Source organism: Chiloscyllium punctatum, chromosome 15 (assembly GCF_047496795.1).
Source record: "Chiloscyllium punctatum isolate Juve2018m chromosome 15, sChiPun1.3, whole genome shotgun sequence".
NCBI lineage: Eukaryota > Metazoa > Chordata > Chondrichthyes > Orectolobiformes > Hemiscylliidae > Chiloscyllium > Chiloscyllium punctatum.
The window spans coordinates 103,209,850-103,231,063 of NC_092753.1; the positions used below are offsets into that span (position 1 = coordinate 103,209,850).

At 47.8% G+C, this 21,214-nt stretch overlaps 1 protein-coding gene across 3 annotated transcripts in view; it reads right to left on the reverse strand.

Moving 5' to 3' along the window:
- Positions 1–21,214, reverse strand: part of pde9aa (phosphodiesterase 9aa) — a 54,804-nt gene that overhangs the window by 1,522 nt on the left and 32,068 nt on the right. For all 3 annotated transcript variants that reach the window (XM_072585829.1, XM_072585828.1, XM_072585827.1), the window contains exons 14-18: positions 19,232–19,345; positions 8,729–8,833; positions 8,412–8,540; positions 7,358–7,453; positions 663–736 (exon numbers count right to left, since the gene is read on the reverse strand). In XM_072585829.1, the coding sequence (XP_072441930.1) occupies positions 686–736; positions 7,358–7,453; positions 8,412–8,540; positions 8,729–8,833; positions 19,232–19,345 (495 nt within the window). In that variant the 3' untranslated portion in view covers positions 663–685. The remainder of the gene's footprint in view (positions 1–662; positions 737–7,357; positions 7,454–8,411; positions 8,541–8,728; positions 8,834–19,231; positions 19,346–21,214) is intronic.

Below are 21,214 nucleotides of genomic sequence, written 5' to 3' on the forward strand. Positions count from 1 at the left end.
CTTTAGGAGGATTATGTTCTATGAATTTATGACAAGTCCTGAACATAACAAACATCCATCCCGAAACACACAACTCCACAAAATATCAAGAAACACAGCCGCATAGAGCACACTCTGAGACTGAGAAGCCTCCCCCACGGCTCGATTCAGACACCAAGATGCTCCAGAGACTCAGAATCTCCTAGAGACCGACCAACTTCATCCCCAAGGCTCCCACAGTCAAACTTACACCTCCATTTCATGCCTACTCAGTGCTGAGGATGGTGGATCTGATACGAGTTACTCTCCCGCAATCTGGCTCGACTCCTCCAGAACCCCCATCCCCTGGGACCCAGCCACTACAGAGCAACCTTGATTATCCGAATGATGCGGGTGGAGAGTATTTTGTTCGGCTAATCAAATGCTGGATAATGCAGTTTAACCAAGTATCGGGATCATGCGATTTTGTCCGGATATTCCAAAATTCGGATAATCGAGGTTCCCCTGGATACCCTCCCACCACCTCCACACACACACACACACACACACACACACACAGTGTCTGGGCCTGAACCCCAGCCCTGCTACAGGACCCCAATAGAACCCTGCCCTGTCAAACTGCGGAGGTGTAATAATTCACTCCATCAAAACTATACCTGCAGAGATTTCCAGGAATTGCTCACCTCAAACACACACCAGTGCTGTTTCACTTCTTTTTGCCACCGATGGATAAAGATTCATTTTTGTTTTTGTGAATCTGAAAATCAAAGCATTCAGAAATTGTAAAGTCCCACGTAACTGAGCTGACCCGAGGCAGCTTCCCATTAACTGACAGTGTCACAAAAATCAACCAGATAAACAGACACAGGAGTGAGTTATTAAACCGTACAAAATACGAACAGGAGTAGGCCATTCAGCCCCTCATTCAGCCTACTCCACTATTCAATAGGATTAAGGCTGATCCAATGGTCCTCCACTTCCCGCCCTTTCTATGTAAGTCTTCATTCCCCGACTGATCAAGAATCTATCGATCTCGGTCTTAAATATACCCAAGGGTTCTGCCCCCATCGCGCTCTGAAATTCCAAAGTTCCCAAAAGGCACTCAACTCTTAGAAGAAGTTCCTCCCCACCTCAGTCTGACATTGGTGCCCCTTTATTCTGAGGCGGAGCCCTCTGGTCCTAGACTCTCTCATGAGGGGAAACATCTTCTCAGTGTTGTCCCTGTCGAGCCCCTTACCAATCCTCTAGGTTTCACGTCGATCACCCCTCCTTCCTCTGAACTCCAGGGGGTAGGGATCCAACCGAATTAGACTTTACCCATTGGACAATCCCTCCATCCCAGGGATCATCGAAGTGAACTGTCACTGAACGGCCTCCAATGAAAGTAATTCTCAACTTCAATATGGGAACTAACCTGCTCACTACCCCAGATACACTCTCCCCAGGACAGTGTCCCAGATACACTCTCCCCAGGACAGTGTCCCGATACACTCTCCCCAGGACAGTGTCCCGATACACTCTCCCCAGGACAGTGTCCCGATACACTCTCCCCAGGACAGTGCCCAGATACACTCTCCCCCAGGACAGTGTCCCAGATACACTCTTCCCCAGGACAGTGCCCAGATACACTCTTCCCCAGGACAGTGCCCAGATACACTCTCCCCAGGACAGTGTCCCAGATACACTCTCCCCAGGACAGTGTCCCAGATACACTCTCCCCAGGACAGTGTCCCGATACACTCTCCCCAGGACAGTGTCCCAGATACACTCTTCCCCAGGACAGTGCCCAGATACACTCTCCCCAGGACAGTGTCCAGATACACTCTCCCCAGGACAGTGTCCCAGATACACTCTCCCCAGGACAGTGTCCCAGATACACTCTCCCCAGGACAGTGCCCAGATACACTCTCCCCAGGACAGTGTCCCAGATACACTCTCCCCAGGACAGTGTCCCAGATACACTCTCCCCAGGACAGTGTCCCAGATACACTCTCCCCAGGACAGTGTCCAGATACACTCTCCCCAGGACAGTGTCCAGATACACTCTCCCCAGGACAGTGTCCCAGATACACTCTCCCCAGGACAGTGCCCAGATACACTCTTCCCCAGGACAGTGCCCAGATACACTCTCCCCAGGACAGTGCCCCAGATACACTCTCCCCAGGACAGTGTCCCGATACACTCTCCCCAGGACAGTGTCCCAGATACACTCTTCCCCAGGACAGTGCCCAGATACACTCTCCCCAGGACAGTGTCCAGATACACTCTCCCCAGGACAGTGTCCCAGATACACTCTCCCCAGGACAGTGTCCCAGATACACTCTCCCCAGGACAGTGTCCCAGATACACTCTTCCCCAGGACAGTGCCCAGATACACTCTCCCCAGGACAGTGCCCAGATACACTCTTCCCCAGGACAGTGCCCAGATACACTCTCCCCAGGACAGTGCCCCAGATACACTCTCCCCAGGACAGTGTCCCGATACACTCTCCCCAGGACAGTGTCCCAGATACACTCTTCCCCAGGACAGTGCCCAGATACACTCTCCCCAGGACAGTGTCCAGATACACTCTCCCCAGGACAGTGTCCCAGATACACTCTCCCCAGGACAGTGTCCCAGATACACTCTCCCCAGGACAGTGCCCAGATACACTCTTCCCCAGGACCGTGTCCCGATACACTCTCCCCAGGACAGTGCCCAGATACACTCTCCCCAGGACAGTGTCCCAATACACTCTCCCCAGGACAGTGTCCAGATACACTCTCCCCAGGCCAGTGTCCCAGATACACTCTTCCCCAGGACAGTGCCCAGATACACTCTCCCCAGGACAGTGTCCCAGATACACTCTCCCCAGGACAGTGTCCCAGATACACTCTCCCCAGGACAGTGTCCCAGATACACTCTTCCCCAGGACAGTGTCCCAGATACACTCTCCCCAGGACAGTGTCCCAGATACACTCTCCCCAGGACAGTGTCCCAGATACACTCTCCCCAGGACAGTGTCCCAGATACACTCTCCCCAGGACAGTGCCCAGATACACTCTTCCCCAGGACAGTGCCCAGATACACTCTCCCCAGGACAGTGCCCAGATACACTCTCCCCAGGACAGTGTCCCAGATACACTCTCCCCAGGACAGTGTCCCGATACACTCTCCCCAGGACAGTGTCCCAGATAGACTCTCCCCAGGACAGTGTCCCAGATACACTCTCCCCAGGACAGTGTCCCGATACACTCTCCCCAGGACAGTGTCCCGATACACTCTCCCCAGGACAGTGTCCCGATACACTCTCCCCAGGACAGTGCCCAGATACACTCTCCCCCAGGACAGTGTCCCAGATACACTCTTCCCCAGGACAGTGTCCCAGATACACTCTCCCCAGGACAGTGTCCCAGATACACTCTCCCCAGGACAGTGTCCCAGATACACTCTCCCCAGGACAGTGTCCCAGATACACTCTTCCCCAGGACAGTGCCCAGATACACTCTCCCCAGGACAGTGTCCAAATGCAGTAAGGCTTCCCTACACTTACACTCCAACCCCCTTGAAATAGGGGCCAAGATTTCATGACCCTTCCTGATTACCTGCTGTCTCTTTGTGCTCGATTTCTGTGTTTTGTGCACATGTCCCCCCCACCCCCAAGTCCCTTTGTGTTGTAGATTTATGCAGTTTTTCTCCTTTGAAATAATATTCTGTTCTGTTGTTCTCCCTCCTAAAATGCACTTCATATATTCCCACGTTATACTCCATTTTCAATTTTTTGCCCACTGACTGAACCTATTGATATCTCTGTAAATTGCTTGTATCCCTCTCACAACCTGCTTTCCCACCTATATTTTGTCGTGTGTAAATTTATCAGCTCCTCCCTCCAAATCATGAGCAGATATTGTAAACAGTTAAAATCCCTGCACTGATCCCTGTGGAACCCAATTTGGTTGCCAACCTGAAAAAGAGCCCCTTTATCCTCCCTCACTGTCTCCTGCCCCTGAACCAATTCTCTGTCCACACCAATATACCACCTCCAACACCATATGGCTCTTATTTTACAACTTACAACTTCTGTATGGTATTTTGTCAAATACCTTTTGGATGTCGAAATACAACACTCAGGGGGAGTGGGAACCTGAGCTGTATACCGGAGGTGAGAGTTGATGCAGATGAGGCAATAGCAAGAGGTAGACCAGCTCGTGGGAAGGATTTTCCAGGGAAGGAACCAAGGGATCAGTTAAAGTGTGTTTGCTTTAACGCAAGGAGTATCAGGAATAAAAGTGATGACCTTAGAGCATGGATCAGTACCTGGTGCTATGATGTTGTGGCCATAACAGAGACGTGGGTTTCTCAGGGGCAGGAATGGTTGCTGGATGTTCCAGGGTTTAGAGCATTTAAAAAGAATAGGGAGGGGGGAAAAAGAGGAGGGGGTGTAGCACTGCTAATCAGAGAGGGTATCACAGCTACAGAAGCTTCCATTGTTGAGGAAGATCTGCCTACCGAGTCAGTATGGGTGGAAATTAGGAACAGCAAGGGAGCAGTCACCTCATTAGGGGTTTACTACAGGCCCCCCAATAGCAGCAGGGAGATGGAAGAAAGCATAGGTTGGCAGATTTTGGAAAAGTGTGGACGTAGTAGGGTTGTTGTAATGGGTGACTTTAACTTTCTCAATATTGATTGGAACCTCCTTTGAGCAGAAGATTTGAATGGACCTGTTTTTGTAAGGTGTGTTCAGGAGGGTTTCCTAACTCAGTACGTTGACAGGCCGACGAGGGGAGAGGCCATTCTAGACTTGGTGCTCGGCAATGAGCCGGGTCAGGTATCAGATCTTGTGGTGGGAGAGCATTTTGGTGATAATGACCACAACTGCCTCACATTCTACTTAGCTATGGAGAAGGAGAGGATTAGACAAAATGGGAGGATATTTTATTGGGGAAGAGGAAACTATGATGCGGTTAGACATGAGTTAGGAAGCATGGATTGGGAGCAATTGTTCCATGGTAAAGGTACTATAGACATGTGGAGACTGTTTAAGGAACAGTTGTTGCAAGTGATGAATAAATATGTCCCTCTGAGACGGGCAAGAAGGGGTAAGATAAAGGAACCTTGGATGACTAGAGCGGTGGAGCTTCTCGTCAAAAGGAAAAAGGTAGCTTACATAAGGTGGAGGAAGTTAGGGTCAAGCTCAGCTCTACAGGATTACAGGCAGGCGAGGAAGGAGCTCAAAAATGGTCTGAGAAGAGCCAGGAGGGGGCACGAGAAAGGCTTGGCAGAACGGATTAGGGAGAACACAAAGGCATTTTACACGTATGTGAGGAATAAGAGAATGGTCAAAGAAAGAGTAGGGCCGATCAGGGATAGCAAAGGGAACTTGTGTGTGGAGTCTGAGGAGGTAGGGAAAGCCCTAAATGAGTTTTTTGCTTCTGTCTTTACGAAAGAAACAAACTTTGTAGTGAATGAAACCTTTGAAGAGCAGGTGTGCATGCTGGAATGGATAGAGGTAGAGGAAGCTGATGTGTTGAAAATTTTGTCAAAACATTCAGATTGACAAGTCGCCAGGCCCGGACCAGATTTGTCCTCGGCTGTTTTGGGAAATGAGAAATGTAATTGCTTTGCCACTTGTGAAGATCTTTGCATCCTCGCTCTCCACTGGAGTCGTACCTGAGGACTGGAGAGAGGCAAATGTAATTCCTCTCTTCAAGAAAGGAAATAGGGAAATCCCTGGCAATTACAGACCAGTAAGTCTCACGTCTGTTGTCTGCAAGGTGTTAGAAAGGATTCTGAGGGATAGGATTTATGACCATCTGGAAGAGCATGGCTTGATTAAATGCAGTCAGCACGGCTTTGTGAGGGGCAGGTCATGCCTCACAAACCTTATCGAGTTCTTTGAGGATGTGACTAGAAAAGTTGATGAGGGTCGAGCTGTGGATGTGGTGTATATGGACTTCAGTAAGGCATTTGATAAGGTTCCCCATGGTAGGCTCATTCAGAAGGTCAGGAGAAATGGGATACAGGGGAACTTAGCTATCTGGATACAGAATTGGCTGGCCAACAGAAGACAGCGAGTGGTAGTAGAAGGAAAATATTCTGCCTGGAAGTCTGTGGTGAGTGGTGTTCCACAGGGCTCTGTCTTGGGCCTCTACTGTTTGTAATTTTTATTAATGACTTGGATGAGGGGATTGAAGGATGGGTCAGCGAGTTTGCAGATGACACAAAGGTTGGAGGTGTCGTTGACAGTATAGAGGGCTGTTGTAGGCTGCAGCGGGACATTGACAGGACGCAGAGATGGGCTGAGAGGTGGCAGATGGAGTTCAACCTGGATAAATGTTAGGTGATGCATTTTGGAAGGTCGAATTTGAAAGCTGAGTACAGGATTAAGGATAGGATTCTTGGCAGTGTGGATGAACAGAGGGATCTCGGTGTGCAGGTACATAGATGCTTGAAATAGCCACCCAAGTGGACAGGGTTGTTAAGAAAGCATATGGTGTTTTGGCTTTCGTTAACAGAGGGATTGAGTTTAAGAGTCGTGAGATCTTGTTGCAGTTCTATAAAACTTTGGTTAGACCGCACTTGGAATACTGTGTCCAGTTCTGGTCGTCCTATTATAGGAAAGATATGGATGCTTTGGAGAGGGTTCAGAGGAGGTTTACCAGGATGCTGCCTGGACTGGAGGGCTTATCTTATGAAGAGAGGTTGACTGAGCTTGGACTTTTTTCATTGGAGAAAGGGAGGAGGAGAGGGGACCTAATTGAGGTATACAAGATAATGAGAGGCATAGATAGAGTTGATAGCCAGAGACTATTTCCCAGGGCAGAAATGACTAACATGAAGGGTCATAGTTTTACGCTGGTTGGAGGAAAGTATAGAGGGGATGTCAGAGGTGGGTTCTTTACACAGAGAGTTGTGAGAGCATGGAATGCGTTGCCAGCAGCAGTTGTGGAGGCAGGGTCATTGGGGACATTTAAGAGACTACTGGACATGCATATGGTCACAGAAATTTGAGGGTTCAATGGTCAGCACAACATCGTGGGCTGAAGGGCCTGTTCTGTGCTGTACTGTTCTATGTTCTATGTTCTAACACTTCTGGTTCCCCTCTATCCACTCTTGTTGAGATTTCCTCAAAAAACTCTTAATAAATCAGTCAGATATGATTTCACTTTCATGAAGCCATGCTGACTCTGCTTGATTTGATTTCCAACTGTTCTGCAATTACTTCCTTAATAACTGATGACATTAACCTGGGGTTGTGTGGTTTTCAACTTTGTCCACCTAGTCCAGCACTGGCACTTGTAGATGATTAGTAACTGTTGACATTACAGTGAGATAGGGTCATGGGGAAGGCTTCGTACATGGGGCAGGGAGAGGGAACTGAGAGCAGATTCATCTCACCTCATTTGTAGCATCATCAATTTGCTTCAGCTCCTCGTAACGGTCCCGTGATTCTCTCAGTGGCTGAACCAAAGGTTCTTCAATCTGAGGGAAAAGCTGAATTGAGACACAGCAAATTGTCAATATTTATTAAACAGAAGACTGAAAGACCAAATTGCCACAATTTCTAGAGAAGAGGAACAGCAGTAGGCCTTTCAACCCCTCAAGCCTTCTCCACCGTGCAGTGACATCATGGCTGTTCATCCACTCATTCCCTTGTTCTCGTTCTTTCCCCATAACCTTTGATCCCTTTAGTCCCAGGAACTGTATCTAATTCCTTCTTGAAAACATTCAATAGTTTGGCTTCAACTGCTTTCTGTGCTAGTGAGTCCCACAGGCTCCCTACTCTCTGGATGTAGACATTTCTACTCGTCTATTTTAACCTTAGGCTGGGCCCCTTTTAGATTAGATTAGATTACTTACAGTGTGGAAACAGGCCCTTCAGCCCAACAAGTCCACACCGCCCCGCCAAAGCGCAACCCACCCATACCCCTACATCTACCCCTTACCTAACACTACGGGCAATTTAGCATGGCCAATCCACCTGACCTGCACATCTTTGGACTGAGAGAGGAAACCGGAGCACCCGGAGGAAACCCACACAGACACAGGGAGAATGTGCAAACTCCACACAGACAGTCCCTTGGTCTGGTCTCCCTGATCATTGGGACATTTCCCTTGCTGCTCCTCCCACAGAAGTGACACACACTTCCCTCAGTGGCCTGCCCTTCAGCCCCTACTCCCTCATTCTCCAAGTGACCTTCTCCTCTTTTCAATGACCACCTCACTCCCCTATGACCCCATCATACTGACCCAGTGACACCCCTCCACCCTGGGACACTCCTCGCTCCCCTCAATGGCTGCTCATCACCCTGTACTCCCTTACTTTCTCCAGTGACCACCTCACTCCTCCCCCCCCCCAGAACACAGTCACTGCCCTGTAGGGAGGGGAGGGAAGAGTTTGTAGCAGGAGGGTGTTTGGGGGAAGATTTAGGGGAGAAATCCCATCTCTCACCTTGGCCACCAGCTCAAACATGGGGATGAGAACAAACTTGATAAAGCCGATCTGGGCGGTGACCTTTGTCACTTTGTCCCGGTCCATGAAGGGGGCAGTGGGCAGCCCCTCAGATTTCTCTCGGTCACTCTGCAATAACCAATCAGAGGAGAGAAGGAAGGCAGGAAGCAAACTGGGTCCATCAGGAATACAAGGAGCAGGGGTCGGTGGTGTTAAAGTGTAGGGTCACTGTAGGGCTCACAGAAGGGTTATGGGGAGGGGTCACAATGGGGTAAATGTGGGAGTTCCTGGGGTCACAGTGGAAGGGATTGCATTACCTGCATGAAGTATTCCTGCAGCAAACAGTCCACCCAAGGCTCTGCTACCTCCATTGGCCTGACTTCGTTTGAGATGTCACAGCATTTAATCAGAACCATCTTCAGCTGCACAAAGACCGGAAACAGAAATTACTCCAGGGCCAAGGCCCCTCTCCACAGGGCCAGGCCCGAGGATACTACCCTGGGGAACTCCTGCAGAGATGTCCTGGAGCTAAAATGACTGACCTCCAACAACCACGACTGTGCCAGATATGACTCGAATCAGCTTTGCCCCAGTGGAAGTTTTGTTATATATGAACACCTGAATGACAACTGGGAATTATGCATGTTCAGCGACTTGGCAAAGATGGGCAGCTGTCAAGTCTCTTTGAGGAAGTACATGTGCTGTGAATAAAGAGGAGCCGGTTGATGTATTGTACTTAGATTTCCAGGAGGCATCTGACAAGCTGCCACATCAAAGGTTATTGCATTAAATAAAAGATCGTGGCATACAGAGTGTTGTATCAGCATTCTATACAGGAGGGTTTACACTAAACCTGGCAGGAGCTGGGATATAGAGAGAATGTTCAGCAGGGGAAGACAAACAGCCAGAATTTGAAGAGACAGCAAAGGACTCAGGAACCCACAGACGTTGCAGACCAAAGGAGCCTGATGCGATTGGATGGGATTTATTTTAAAGGACAAAGGGCAGATGTATTAAGTTGAAGTGTGATGTCATTGCTGTCATCGAGAGGGGTGGGATTGACAGCTCAATCTTCCAGGATACAGGCCCTTCCGGTGAGATAGGGAAGGGAGTGTCACAATATTGATCATTGGAGGCAGTTCGGGAAGGAGGAATGACATCTGAGAAGGTTCCTCAAATGAAGCCTTTGGGACAGAACTTAAAAACCAAAAGGAGCAATCGCATCACTGGGAATGTACTAAAGGCCCCACAACAGTCCGAGAAAAAGGAAAAGCAGAAATGTCGGCAAATTGCAGAGATGTATAAAGTAACAGGATAGTCATAGTGGGGGATTTCATTTTCCCGAACATTAACTGGGGGAGTCAGAATGTGAATGTTTACAGGGAATAAAGTTCTTAAAATGCATCCAGGAGAGTGTATTAAGCCAGTACTAGAAACCCCAATAAGACAGGGGCCAGAGCTGAAAATGTGTTGCTGGAAAAGCGCAGCAGGTCAGGCAGCATCCAAGGAACAGGAGAATCGACGTTTCGTGCATGAGCCCTTCTTCAGGAGTGAATCATTCCTGAAGAAGGGTTTATGCCCGAAACGTTGATTCTCCTGCTCCTTTGATGTTGCCTGACCTGCTGCGCTTTTCCAGCAACACATTTTCAGCTCTGATCTCCAGCATCTGCAGTCCTCACTTTCTCCACGAAGACAGGGGCCAGCCCTGGATTGAATTTATGTAACAGACTGGACAAGTGGTTGAAGTATCAGTGGGGGAGGTTTTGCCAATAGTAATCATAACTCCATTAGATTCACGATCGTTATGTGCAAGTTCTCAAACTGGGAATTACAACAGCAAGAATGATGTTAAGGTGGATAGGTTTCCAGGGTCTGTTGGTATATACCCCAGGTTTCTGACAGAGGCAAGAGAGGAGATTACTGGGGACTTGACCAAGGGCTTTGTATCTTCATTAGTGTTGGAGAGGTCCCAGAGAACTAGCCAGGAGCTGATGTTGTTCCTCTGTTCAAGAAGGGAAATTGGGATAATCCAGGAAACGACGGACCGGTGAGTTTCACATCGGTGTTTGGGAAGCTATGGGAGAAAATTCTTAGGGATTGGATTTACGTGCATTTGGAAAAGCATGATCTAATTAGGAACAGTCAGCATGGCTTTGTGTAGGGCAGGTCATGTCTTACTAACCTGAGTGAATGTTTTGATGAGGTGACAAAGGTGATTGATGAGGATAGAGCAGTGGATGTTGTCTACATGGATTTTAATAAGGCTTTCAAACAAGGTCCCTCATGGTAGGCTCATCCAGAAGATTAAGATGTATGGGATCCACAGTGACTTGGCCACATGGATTCAGAATTGGCTTGCCCATAGACGGCAAAATGTAATGGTGGAAGGGTGTTTTTCAGGATGGAGCTCCGTGACTAATGGTGTACCACAGGGATCCATATTGGGACCTCTGCTGTTTGCGATATATATATATAAATGACTTGGATAAAAATGTAAATGGGTTTATTAGTAAGTTTGCAGATGATACAAAGATCTGTGGAGTTGTGAGTAGTGTCAAAGGTTGTCAAAGGATACAACGGGACATAGATCAATTGCAGATATGGGCGGAGAAATAGCAGATGGAGTTTAACCCGGGTATGTGTGAGGTGCTGCACTTTGGGAGATCAAAGATGAAGGAAAAATATACAGTGAATGACAGGACTCTGTACAGAGGGATCTGGGGATTCAAGTCCATAGATCTCTGAAAAGGGCACACGAGTAGAGTCATAGAGTCATAGAGATGTACAGCATAACAGACCCTTCGGTCCAACCCATCCATGCTGACCAGATATCCCAACCCAATATAGTCCCACCTCCCAGCACCCGGCCCATATCCCTCCAAACCCTTCCTATTCATATACCCATCCAACTGCCTCTTAAATGTTGCAATTGTACCAGCCTCCACCACTTCCTCTGGCAGCTCATTCCATACACGTACCACCCTCTGTGTGCAAAGTTGCCTCATGGTCTCTTTTATATCTTTCCCCTCTCACCCTAAACCTATGCCCTCTAGTTCTGCACTCCCCCACCCCAGGAAAAAGACTTTGTCTATTTACCCTATCCATGCCCCTCATGATTTTATAAACCTCTATAAGGTCACCCCTCAGCCTCCAATGCTCCAGGGAAAACAGCCCCAGCCTGTTCAGCCTCTCCCTGTAGCTCAAATCCTCCAACCCTGGCAACATTCTTGTAAATCTTTTCTGAACCCTTTTAAGTTTCACAACATCTTTCCAATAGGAAGGAGACCAGAATTGCACGTAATATTCCAACAGTGGCCTAACCAATGTTCTGTACAGCCACAACATGACCTCCCAACTCCTGTACTCACTACTCTGACCAATAAAGGAAAGCATACCAAACACCTTCTTCACTATCTTATCTACCTGCAACTCCACTTTCAAGGAGCTATGAACCTGCACTCCAAGGTCTCTTCGTTCAGTAACACTCCCTAGGACTTTACCATTAAGTGTATAAGTCCTGCTAAGATTTGCTTTCCCAAAATGCTGCACCTCGCATTTATCTGAATTAAACTCCATCTGCCACTTCTCAGCCCATTGGCCCATCTGATCAAGATCCTGTTGTAATCTGAGGTAACCTTCTTTGCTGTCCACTAAACTTTCAATTTTGGTGTCATCTACAAACTTACTAACTGTGCCTCTTATGTTCACATCCAAATCGTTTATATAAATGATGAAAAGTAGAGGACCCAGCACCGATCCTTGTGGCACTCCACTGTCACAGGCCTCCAGTCTGAAAAACAACCCTCCACTACCACCACCCTCTGTCTTCTACCTTTGAGCCAGTTCTGTATCCAAATGGCTAGTTCTCCCTGTATTCCGTGAGATCTAACCTTGCTAATCAGTCTCCCATGGGGAACCTTGTCGAACGCCTTACTGAAGTCCATGTAGATCACATCTACTGCTCTGCCCTCATCAATCCTCTTTGTTACTTCTTCAAAAAACTCAAGCAAGTTTGTGAGACATGATTTCCCATGCACAAAGCCATGTTGACTATCCCTAATCAGTCCTTGCCTTTCCAAATACATGTACATCCTGTCCCTCAGGATTCCCTCCAACAACTTGCCCACCACCGACATCAGGCTCACCGGTCTATAGTTCCCTGGCTTGTCCTTACCACCCTTCTTAAAAAGTGGCATCACGTTGGCCAACCTCCAGTCTTCCGGCACCTCACCTGTGACTATCGATGATACAAATAATATTTGTATCAGTAAGAGGCCCAGCAATCACTTCTCTAGCTTCCCACAGAGGTCTAGGGTACACATGATCAGGTCCTGGGGATTTATCCACTTTTATGTGTTTCAAGACATCCAGTACTTCCTCCTCTGTAATACGGACATTTTTCAAGATGTCACCATCTATTTCCCTACAGTCTATATCTTCCATGTCCTTTTTCACAGTGAACCCTGATGCAAAATACTCGTTTAGTATCTCCCCCATCTCCTGCAGCTCCACACAAAGGCCGCCTTGCTGATCTTTGAGGGGCCCTATTCTCTCCCTAGTTACCCTTTTGTCCTTAATGTATTTGTAAAAACTCTTTGGATTCCCCTTAACCCTATTTGCCAAAGCTATCCCATGTCCCCTTTTTGCCCTCCTGATTTCCCTCTTAAGTATACTCCTATTTCCTTTATACTCTTCTCAGGATTCACTCGATCTATCCTGTCTATACCTGACATGTGCTTCCTTCTTTTTCTTAACCAAACCCTCAATTTCTTTAGTCATCCCGCATTCCCTATACCTACCAGCCTTCCCTTTCACCCTGACAGGAATATACTTTCTCTGGATTCTCGTTATCTCATTTCTGAAGGCTTCCCATTTTCCAGCCGTCCCTTTACCTGCGAACATCTGCCTCCAATCAGCTTTCGAAAGTTCTTGCCTAATACCGTCAAAAATTGGCCTTTCTCCAATTTAGAACTTCAACTTTTAGATCTGGTCTATCCTTTTCCATCACTATTTTAAAACAAACAGAATTCTGGTCACTGGCCCCAAAGAGCACCTTCTCTATGTACGTCCACATATTGAATCAGAAAATTGTCTTGTACACACTTAACAAATTCCTCTCCATCAAAACCCTTAACACTATGGCAGTCCCAGTCTATGTTTGGAAAGTTAAAATCCCCTACCATAACCACCCTATTATTCTTACAAATAGCTGAGATCTCCTTACAAGTTTGTTTCTCGGTTTCCCTCTGACTATTAGGGGGTCTATAATACAATCCCATTAAGGTGATCATCCCTTTCTTATTTCTCAGTTCCACCCAAATAACTTCCCTGGATGTATTTCCGAGAATATCCTCCCTCAGCACAGCTGTAATGCTATCCCTTATCAAAAATGCCACTCCCCCTCCTCTCTTGCCTCCCTTTCTATCCTTCCTGTAGCATTTGTATCCTGGAACATTAAGCTGCCAGTCCTGCCCATCCCTGAGCCATGTTTCTGTAATTGCTGTGATATCCCAGTCCCATGTTCCTAACCATGCCCTGAGTTCATCTGCCTTCCCTGTTAGGACGCTTGCATTGAAATAAATGCAATTTAATTTATCAGTCCTCCCTTGTCTCTGCCTGCCCTGACTGTTTGTCTCACTTCTGTTCTCAACTGTACCAGTCTCAGATTGATCTCTTTCCTCACTATCTCCCTGGGTCCCACCCCCCACCTTACTAGTTTAAATCCTCCCGAGCAGCTCTAGCAAATTTCCCTGCCAGTATATTAGTCCCCTTTCAATTTAGGTGCAATCCGTCCTTCTTGTACAGGTCACTTCCACCCCAAAACAGCTTCCAATGACCCAAAAATGTGAATCCTTTTCCCATACACCAACTCCTCAGCCATGCAGTCATCTGCTCCATCCTCCTATTCCTACCCTCACTCGCTCATTGCACCAGGAGTAATCCAGATATTACCACTCTCGAGGACCTCCTTTTTAAATTCCTGTCCTAACTCTCTAACCTCCCTTCAGAGTCTCAACCTTTTCCCTTCCTATGTCATTGGTTCCAAGGTGGAAAATGACCTCTTGCTGGCCCCTCTCCCCCGTGAGAACATTCTGCACCCTCTCTGAGACGTCCTTGATCCTGGCACCAGGGAAACAACACACCATTCTGCTTTTTCTCTGCTGGCCACAGAAACGTCTGTCTGTACCTTGGACTAGACAGTCCCCTAACACAGGTAAAAACAATGACTGCAGATGCTGGAAACCAGATTCTGGATTAGTGGTGCTCTTCCAGCACCACTAATCCAGTCCCCTAACACAATTGCTCTCTTGGAACCTGACGTACCTCTCATTACATTAGAGCCAGTCTCAATACCAGAAACTTGGCTGTTCGTGCTACATATCCCTGAGTGTCCATCACCCTGTACATTCTCCAAAACAGTATACCTGTTTGAAATGGGGATAGCCACAGAAGACTCCTGCCCAGGTGCCTACCTCTCTTACTTTACCTGGAGTTAACCCATCTATGTGACTGTATCTGAGACTTTACCCCCTTCCTATAACTGCCATCCATCACATCCTCTTACTCTTATAAGTTCCTCATTGCCTCTAACTGCCTCTCCAACCGATCCATTCCATCTGATAGGATTCACAACCAATGGCATTTATTGCAGATATAATCCTCAATAACCCGTAAACTCTCCCTAAACTCCCACATCTGCCAAGAAGAGCATATCACTCTAAGGACCCTTTTTACTTCTTTCAATCTACAGACCCAGAAAATAGCACTGTCTTATTCCTCTACAAGACACTGCCCCAGGTTAAATTAATACTTATGGCTTATATTTTAAGTTTAATCAAGAGACATAACTCAATAAAACCCTAAACCTCAACCTGAGCTACAAACCTTCACAAACCTTGCAAAACATATAATCAAGAGAGAGCCCACTCTGCTCACTACTGCAGACTTATTTTAAGGCCGCGCCTTAAAATCCACTTATCTGCCCCTGTGCTGTGACCTCTCCCAAACAGGTTCCTCCAAGATCAGTTGTGAATTTCACTGTTTTTTAAAATTTTCCCAGACGCACTCTGATGTTCAGTGATACATGAATTGAACAGCAAAGGCAGTAACTGCTAACTCTGTCAGTTAGCAGTCACAGTGGGTTCTTTCTCTCTCTCTCCCTCCTGCACTGACCTACCATGTGCTTTTTTTGTCTGTTCTTCTCCCTTTTAAAACTGCTGCTGTTCTGACTTTTTTTTCTCCAAAGTTCCAAAACAACGAAGGTGTATGGCGTGCTTGCCTATATTGGTTGGGGAATTGAGTACAAGAATCAGAATGTCATGTTGCAGCTTTAAGACTTTGGTTGGGCCACACGTAGAGTATTGAGTTCAGTTCTGGGTGACCACATTACAGGAAGGATGTGGAGGTTTTGGAGAGAGTACAGAAGAGGTTTCCCAGGGTGCTGCCTGGATTAGAGGGTATGAGCTAGAAGGAGAGGCTAGAAAAACACAGGTTGTTTTTTTTCTGGAGCGACAGGGGCCAAGGGGAGACTTGGTAGAAGTTTATAAAATTATGAGAAGCCTAGATAGGGTTGACGGTCAGAATCTTTCTCCATATTTAAGGGGCTTTTAGATAAGCACATGAATATACACGGATGGAGGGGTATGGACCAAGGACAGGCAGAAGGGATGATTTAATTTGGTGTCATGTTCAGCCCAACATCGTGGGCCAAAGGACCTGCTCCTGTGCTGTTCTGGTCGATGTTCCACGTAGGACAGGTTGGACCTGAAACAAAGGCTCAAAACTGAGGGAGAGCTGATTTTAACAAGATCAGGTATGATATGGCTGGAGTAGACTAGGAGGAGATACTTTGAGGCAAATCTGTGTCAAGACAGTGGAATAATTGGTGCGACACGTTCAGGGTGGTAATAGGGAGAGTATGGGGCTAACATGTTTCAATGAAGATAAAAGGTGGGACCACAAATCCTGTGATCTCTGGATATCAAGGCACAGACAGGATTGGATAAAGAGGAAAGGGAGGCTTATATAGCAGATACTGGGGGCTCTAAACAACAAAGGCTGTACAGGAGTAGAGAGAGTGCAAGAGGAAAACTTTAAAAAGAAAATTAGGAGAGCAAAAAGGGGCATGAAAAAATAATAGAGAAAATGAAAGGAAAACCTTAAGTTATTTTCATCTATTAGATTAGATTACTTACAGTGTGGAAACAGGCCCTTCGGCCCAACAAGTCCACACCGCCCCGCCGAAGCGCAACCCACCCATACCCCTATATCTACCCCTTACCTAACACTACGGGCAATTTAGCATGGCCAATTCACCTAACCTGCACATCTTTGGACTGTGGGAGGAAACCGGAGCACCCGGAGGAAACCCACGCAGACACGGGGAGAATGTGCAAACTCCACACAGTCAGTCGCCTGAGGCGGGAATTGAACCCGGGTCTCTGGCGCTGTGAGGCAGCAGTGCTAACCACTGTGCCACCGTGTCACCCACGGTGTCAAGGATAAAAGGATAACCAAGGAAAGAGTAGAGGCAGTAACGACCACACTTGTCCTCAATATGAAGACGTGACTTTGTCTCCATAAGGACAGTGCGGTGGTCACTTACTGATACTGTCATGGACAGATACATCTGCAGCCGGCAGGTTGGTAAGGATGAGGTGAAGTATGTTTTTCCCTCTTGTCGGTTCCCTCACCACCTGTTGCTAACAGCTGTGTCCTTTAGGACCCGACCAGCTGGATCAGCCATGCTGCTGCTGAGCCACCCTGAGTGGTGGGCATTGAAATCCCTCAACCCTACACAGTACATTTTGGCCCTTGTCATCCTTGGCTACCTGCAAGTGTTGTTCAGCCTGAAGGAGAACTGATTCATTAGCCGAGTGAGGACGGTACATAGTAGTCAGCAGGAGGTTTCCTTGTCCATGTTTAACCTGAATCCACAGGACTACCTGGGGTCCAGAGTCAATGTTAAGGACTCTGGCGGCAATTCTCTCCTTTCTGTATACCATTGTGCCTCCACCTCTACTGGGTCTGTCCTGTCAGTGTGACAGGACATATCCAGGGATGATGATGGTGGTGTCTGAGACATTATCTGTGAGATATGATTCTGTGAGTATGATGATGTCAGGCTGTTATTTAACTAGTCTGTGAGACATCTCTCCCAATGTTGGGACTTGCCCCCACAGGATCAACAGGGCTGTTCTGATGTTGTCCTTTCTGGTGCCGAGGTCGATACTAGCCTGAATTGCTAGGTCATTTCAGAGGGCAGTTGGCAGGCAACCACATGGCTGTGGGTCTGGAGTTAGATGTAGACCAGACCAGGTGAGGATGGCAGATTTCCATCCCCGAAGGATATCAGTGACCATCTGCAAATTTGGAGTCATTAATGTAGACAGTGTTGTGGATCACTGGGCTCCAGGCACTGATCCCTGTGGTACCCCGTCAGTCACTGGATGACACTCAGTAAAAGACCCATTGAATCCTGTCTGCCATCTCTCTCCATGTCGATACACTAACCCCAATCCCATACACTTTCATTTTTCATGCTAATCTTATTGAAATCCCAACCATTGGGTTCCCCTTATCAACGCTACTGGTTACATCCTCAAAGAATTCCAGTTGATTTGTAAAACAGGATTTCCCTTTTTATGAATTCATGTTAACTCTGCCCAGTCATGTGACTGTTTTCAAGTGGACATGTCGATACTGTGGCTACACCTTATTCACTTTAATAAACAGTAGTTCATGTCTAGTCCAGGAAACATGTCAGGGTTTTCTGTTTGCTTGATGTAATCAGACAGTTAAATCGGGGACTTTTTGATTCAGTAAAACCATCACGTTTTGTGTTGACTCTGGCAGTAGTGGAGCATGAGAATCAGGCACTTTCTCAACTGGGTCATAACTCCAGCTGTCCCAGAAACCTAAAGCCCTCTCTCCTGCAAAGTTTATCCATCGTCACTGACTCAATCTTCCTGTTTGGATTCTCACCAGCTCATGGTTCAGAAGCTATCTTGAGATCCTGTTTTCAGTTTCAGTCCTGACTCTATTCGATGGATCTTATCCCTCTTTGTACCTGCCACTGGGACCATGGTGACCAAAATCTCACCCCACCTCCCCCCCCCCCCACCGCCCTGCCCCGTGTCCTGTAACGTATCTGTGACCCTGACACCAGGGCAATGACAAACCATCTTGGAGTCAGGTGAATGGCCTCAGGCAGCACCACTAACCAGCCACTTATTCTTAAACAAACCAATCAGCCAATCCGAAACTGACCATAACTTTGTAATAAGCTGAAAATGTGTTGCTGGAAAAGCGCAGCAGGTCAGGCAGCATCAAAGGAGCAGGAGAATCGACGTTTCGGGCATGAGCCCTTCTTCAGGAATCTCATGCCCGAAACGTCAATTCTCCTGTTCCTTGGATGCTGCCTGACCTGCTGCGCTTTTCCAGCAACACATTTTCAGCTCTGATCTCCAGCATCTGCAGTCCTCACTTTCTCCTATAACTTTGTAATAAACCAATCAGAATCTACTCAGGGGCTGGTGAGAGTGAACCTGGATTAGTGGTGCTGGAAGAGCACAGCAGTTCAGGCAGCATCCAACGAGAGAGTGAACCTGGCCTGGGGCTTGTCTGGCTTCAATACACAGGAACAAAGAGCCAAGATTGAAGTCCCAAAACAGACCAATGTCACAATGCTCCATGTTTACTCAGAATACCTGAACTCCATCTCTCATTGTCATTGGCTTAAACCTTCAATTCAAGTTTAAATGCAGCCCAGAATCTTAGAACTGCTTTCTGTTACTCCACTGGTTCAGTTTGTTACTTACACATGTCACATCTTCCTCATTCGAGAAGTCAAAGTTTTCGATTTTCTGTTTGAAGTTGTCAAGGATCTCGCCATGCCGGGCCATGTCAGTCGCTAGAATCAGATTGATGATCCCCTGGAACCGGCGTCAGGCACACACACACACACACAGACACAGAAACAGACACAGACACACAGACACAGACACACAGACACACACAGACAGACACACAGACACACAGACACAGACACACACAGACAGACACAGACACACACAGACAGACAGGTGCACAGACAGACAGAGAGACACACACAGAGGCACACAGACAGACACACAGGCACACACACGCAGGCACACAGACAGACACATACAGGCACTCAGACAGACAGACACACCCGCACAGACACACACACAGGCACACAGACAGACACACACACAGACACACACAGGCACACAGACAGACAGAGACACACACACGGGCACACAGACAGACAGACACACACAGAGGCACACAGTTAGACACACACAGACCACACACACACCACACAGACAGACAGACACACAGGCACACAGACACACACACAGAGACACACAGACAGACACATACAGGCACACAGACAGACAGACACCCCCGCACAGACACACACACAGGCACACAGACAGACACACACACACAGACAGACAGATACACAGGCACACAGACAGACAGAGACACACACACGGGCACACAGACAGACAAACATATACAGAGGCACACAGACAGACACACACAGACCACACAGACAGACACACACACACCACACAGACACACACACACACAGGCACACAGACAGACACACATACACACACAGGCACACACACACACAGAGGCACACAGACAGACACACACACAGGCACACAGACAGATAGGCACACAGACAGACAGACACACACAGACACACAGACAGACAGACACACACAGGCACACAGACAGACAGAGAAACCCACACAGGCACACAGACATACAGACACACCCACACAGGCACACAGACAGACACACATACACACAGAGACACACAGACAGACACACACATAGGCACACAGACAGACAGGCACATAGACAGACACACACACACAGACAGGCACATAGGCACACAGAGACACACACACAGGTAAACAGACATACAGACACACCCACACAGGGACATAGACAGACAGAGACATCCACACAGGCACACAGACAGACAGAGACACACATACAGGCACACAGACGGACACACACACACAGGCACACACAGCCAAACAGAGACACAGACACACACAGACACACAGAGACACACACACAGGCACACAGGCATACAGACACACCCACACAAGCACACAGACAGAGACACACACACAGGCATACACACACAGGCATGCACAGCCAAACAGCGACACAGACACACACAGGCACACAGACACCCAGGCACACACACACAGGCACACAAAGCCAGACAGACAGACAGTCACACACGGGCACACAGACACAGAGGCACACAGACAGAGACACACAGGCACACATATGCAGACACAGGTGTACAGGCAGACACACACACACGAACAGACACACCCACACACAGGCATGCACAGCCAGACAGAGACACAGACACACATAGGCACACAGACAGATACACACAGGCACAGTCAGACAGAGACACAGACACACACAGGCACAAACACACACACACACAGGCACACAGACAGACAGACACACAGAGGCACACACAGTCAGACAGAGTCACAGACACACACAGGCACAAACACACACACACAAGCACACAGACAGACACAGACACACAGGCACAAACACACACACAGGCACGCACAGTCAGACAGAGACAGAGACACACACAGACACGAACACACACACAGGTACGCACAGTCAGACAGAGACAGAGACCCACTCAGGCACACCGACAGACAGACACATACAAGCACACAGACACACAGGCACGCACAGCCAGACAGAGACACAGACACACA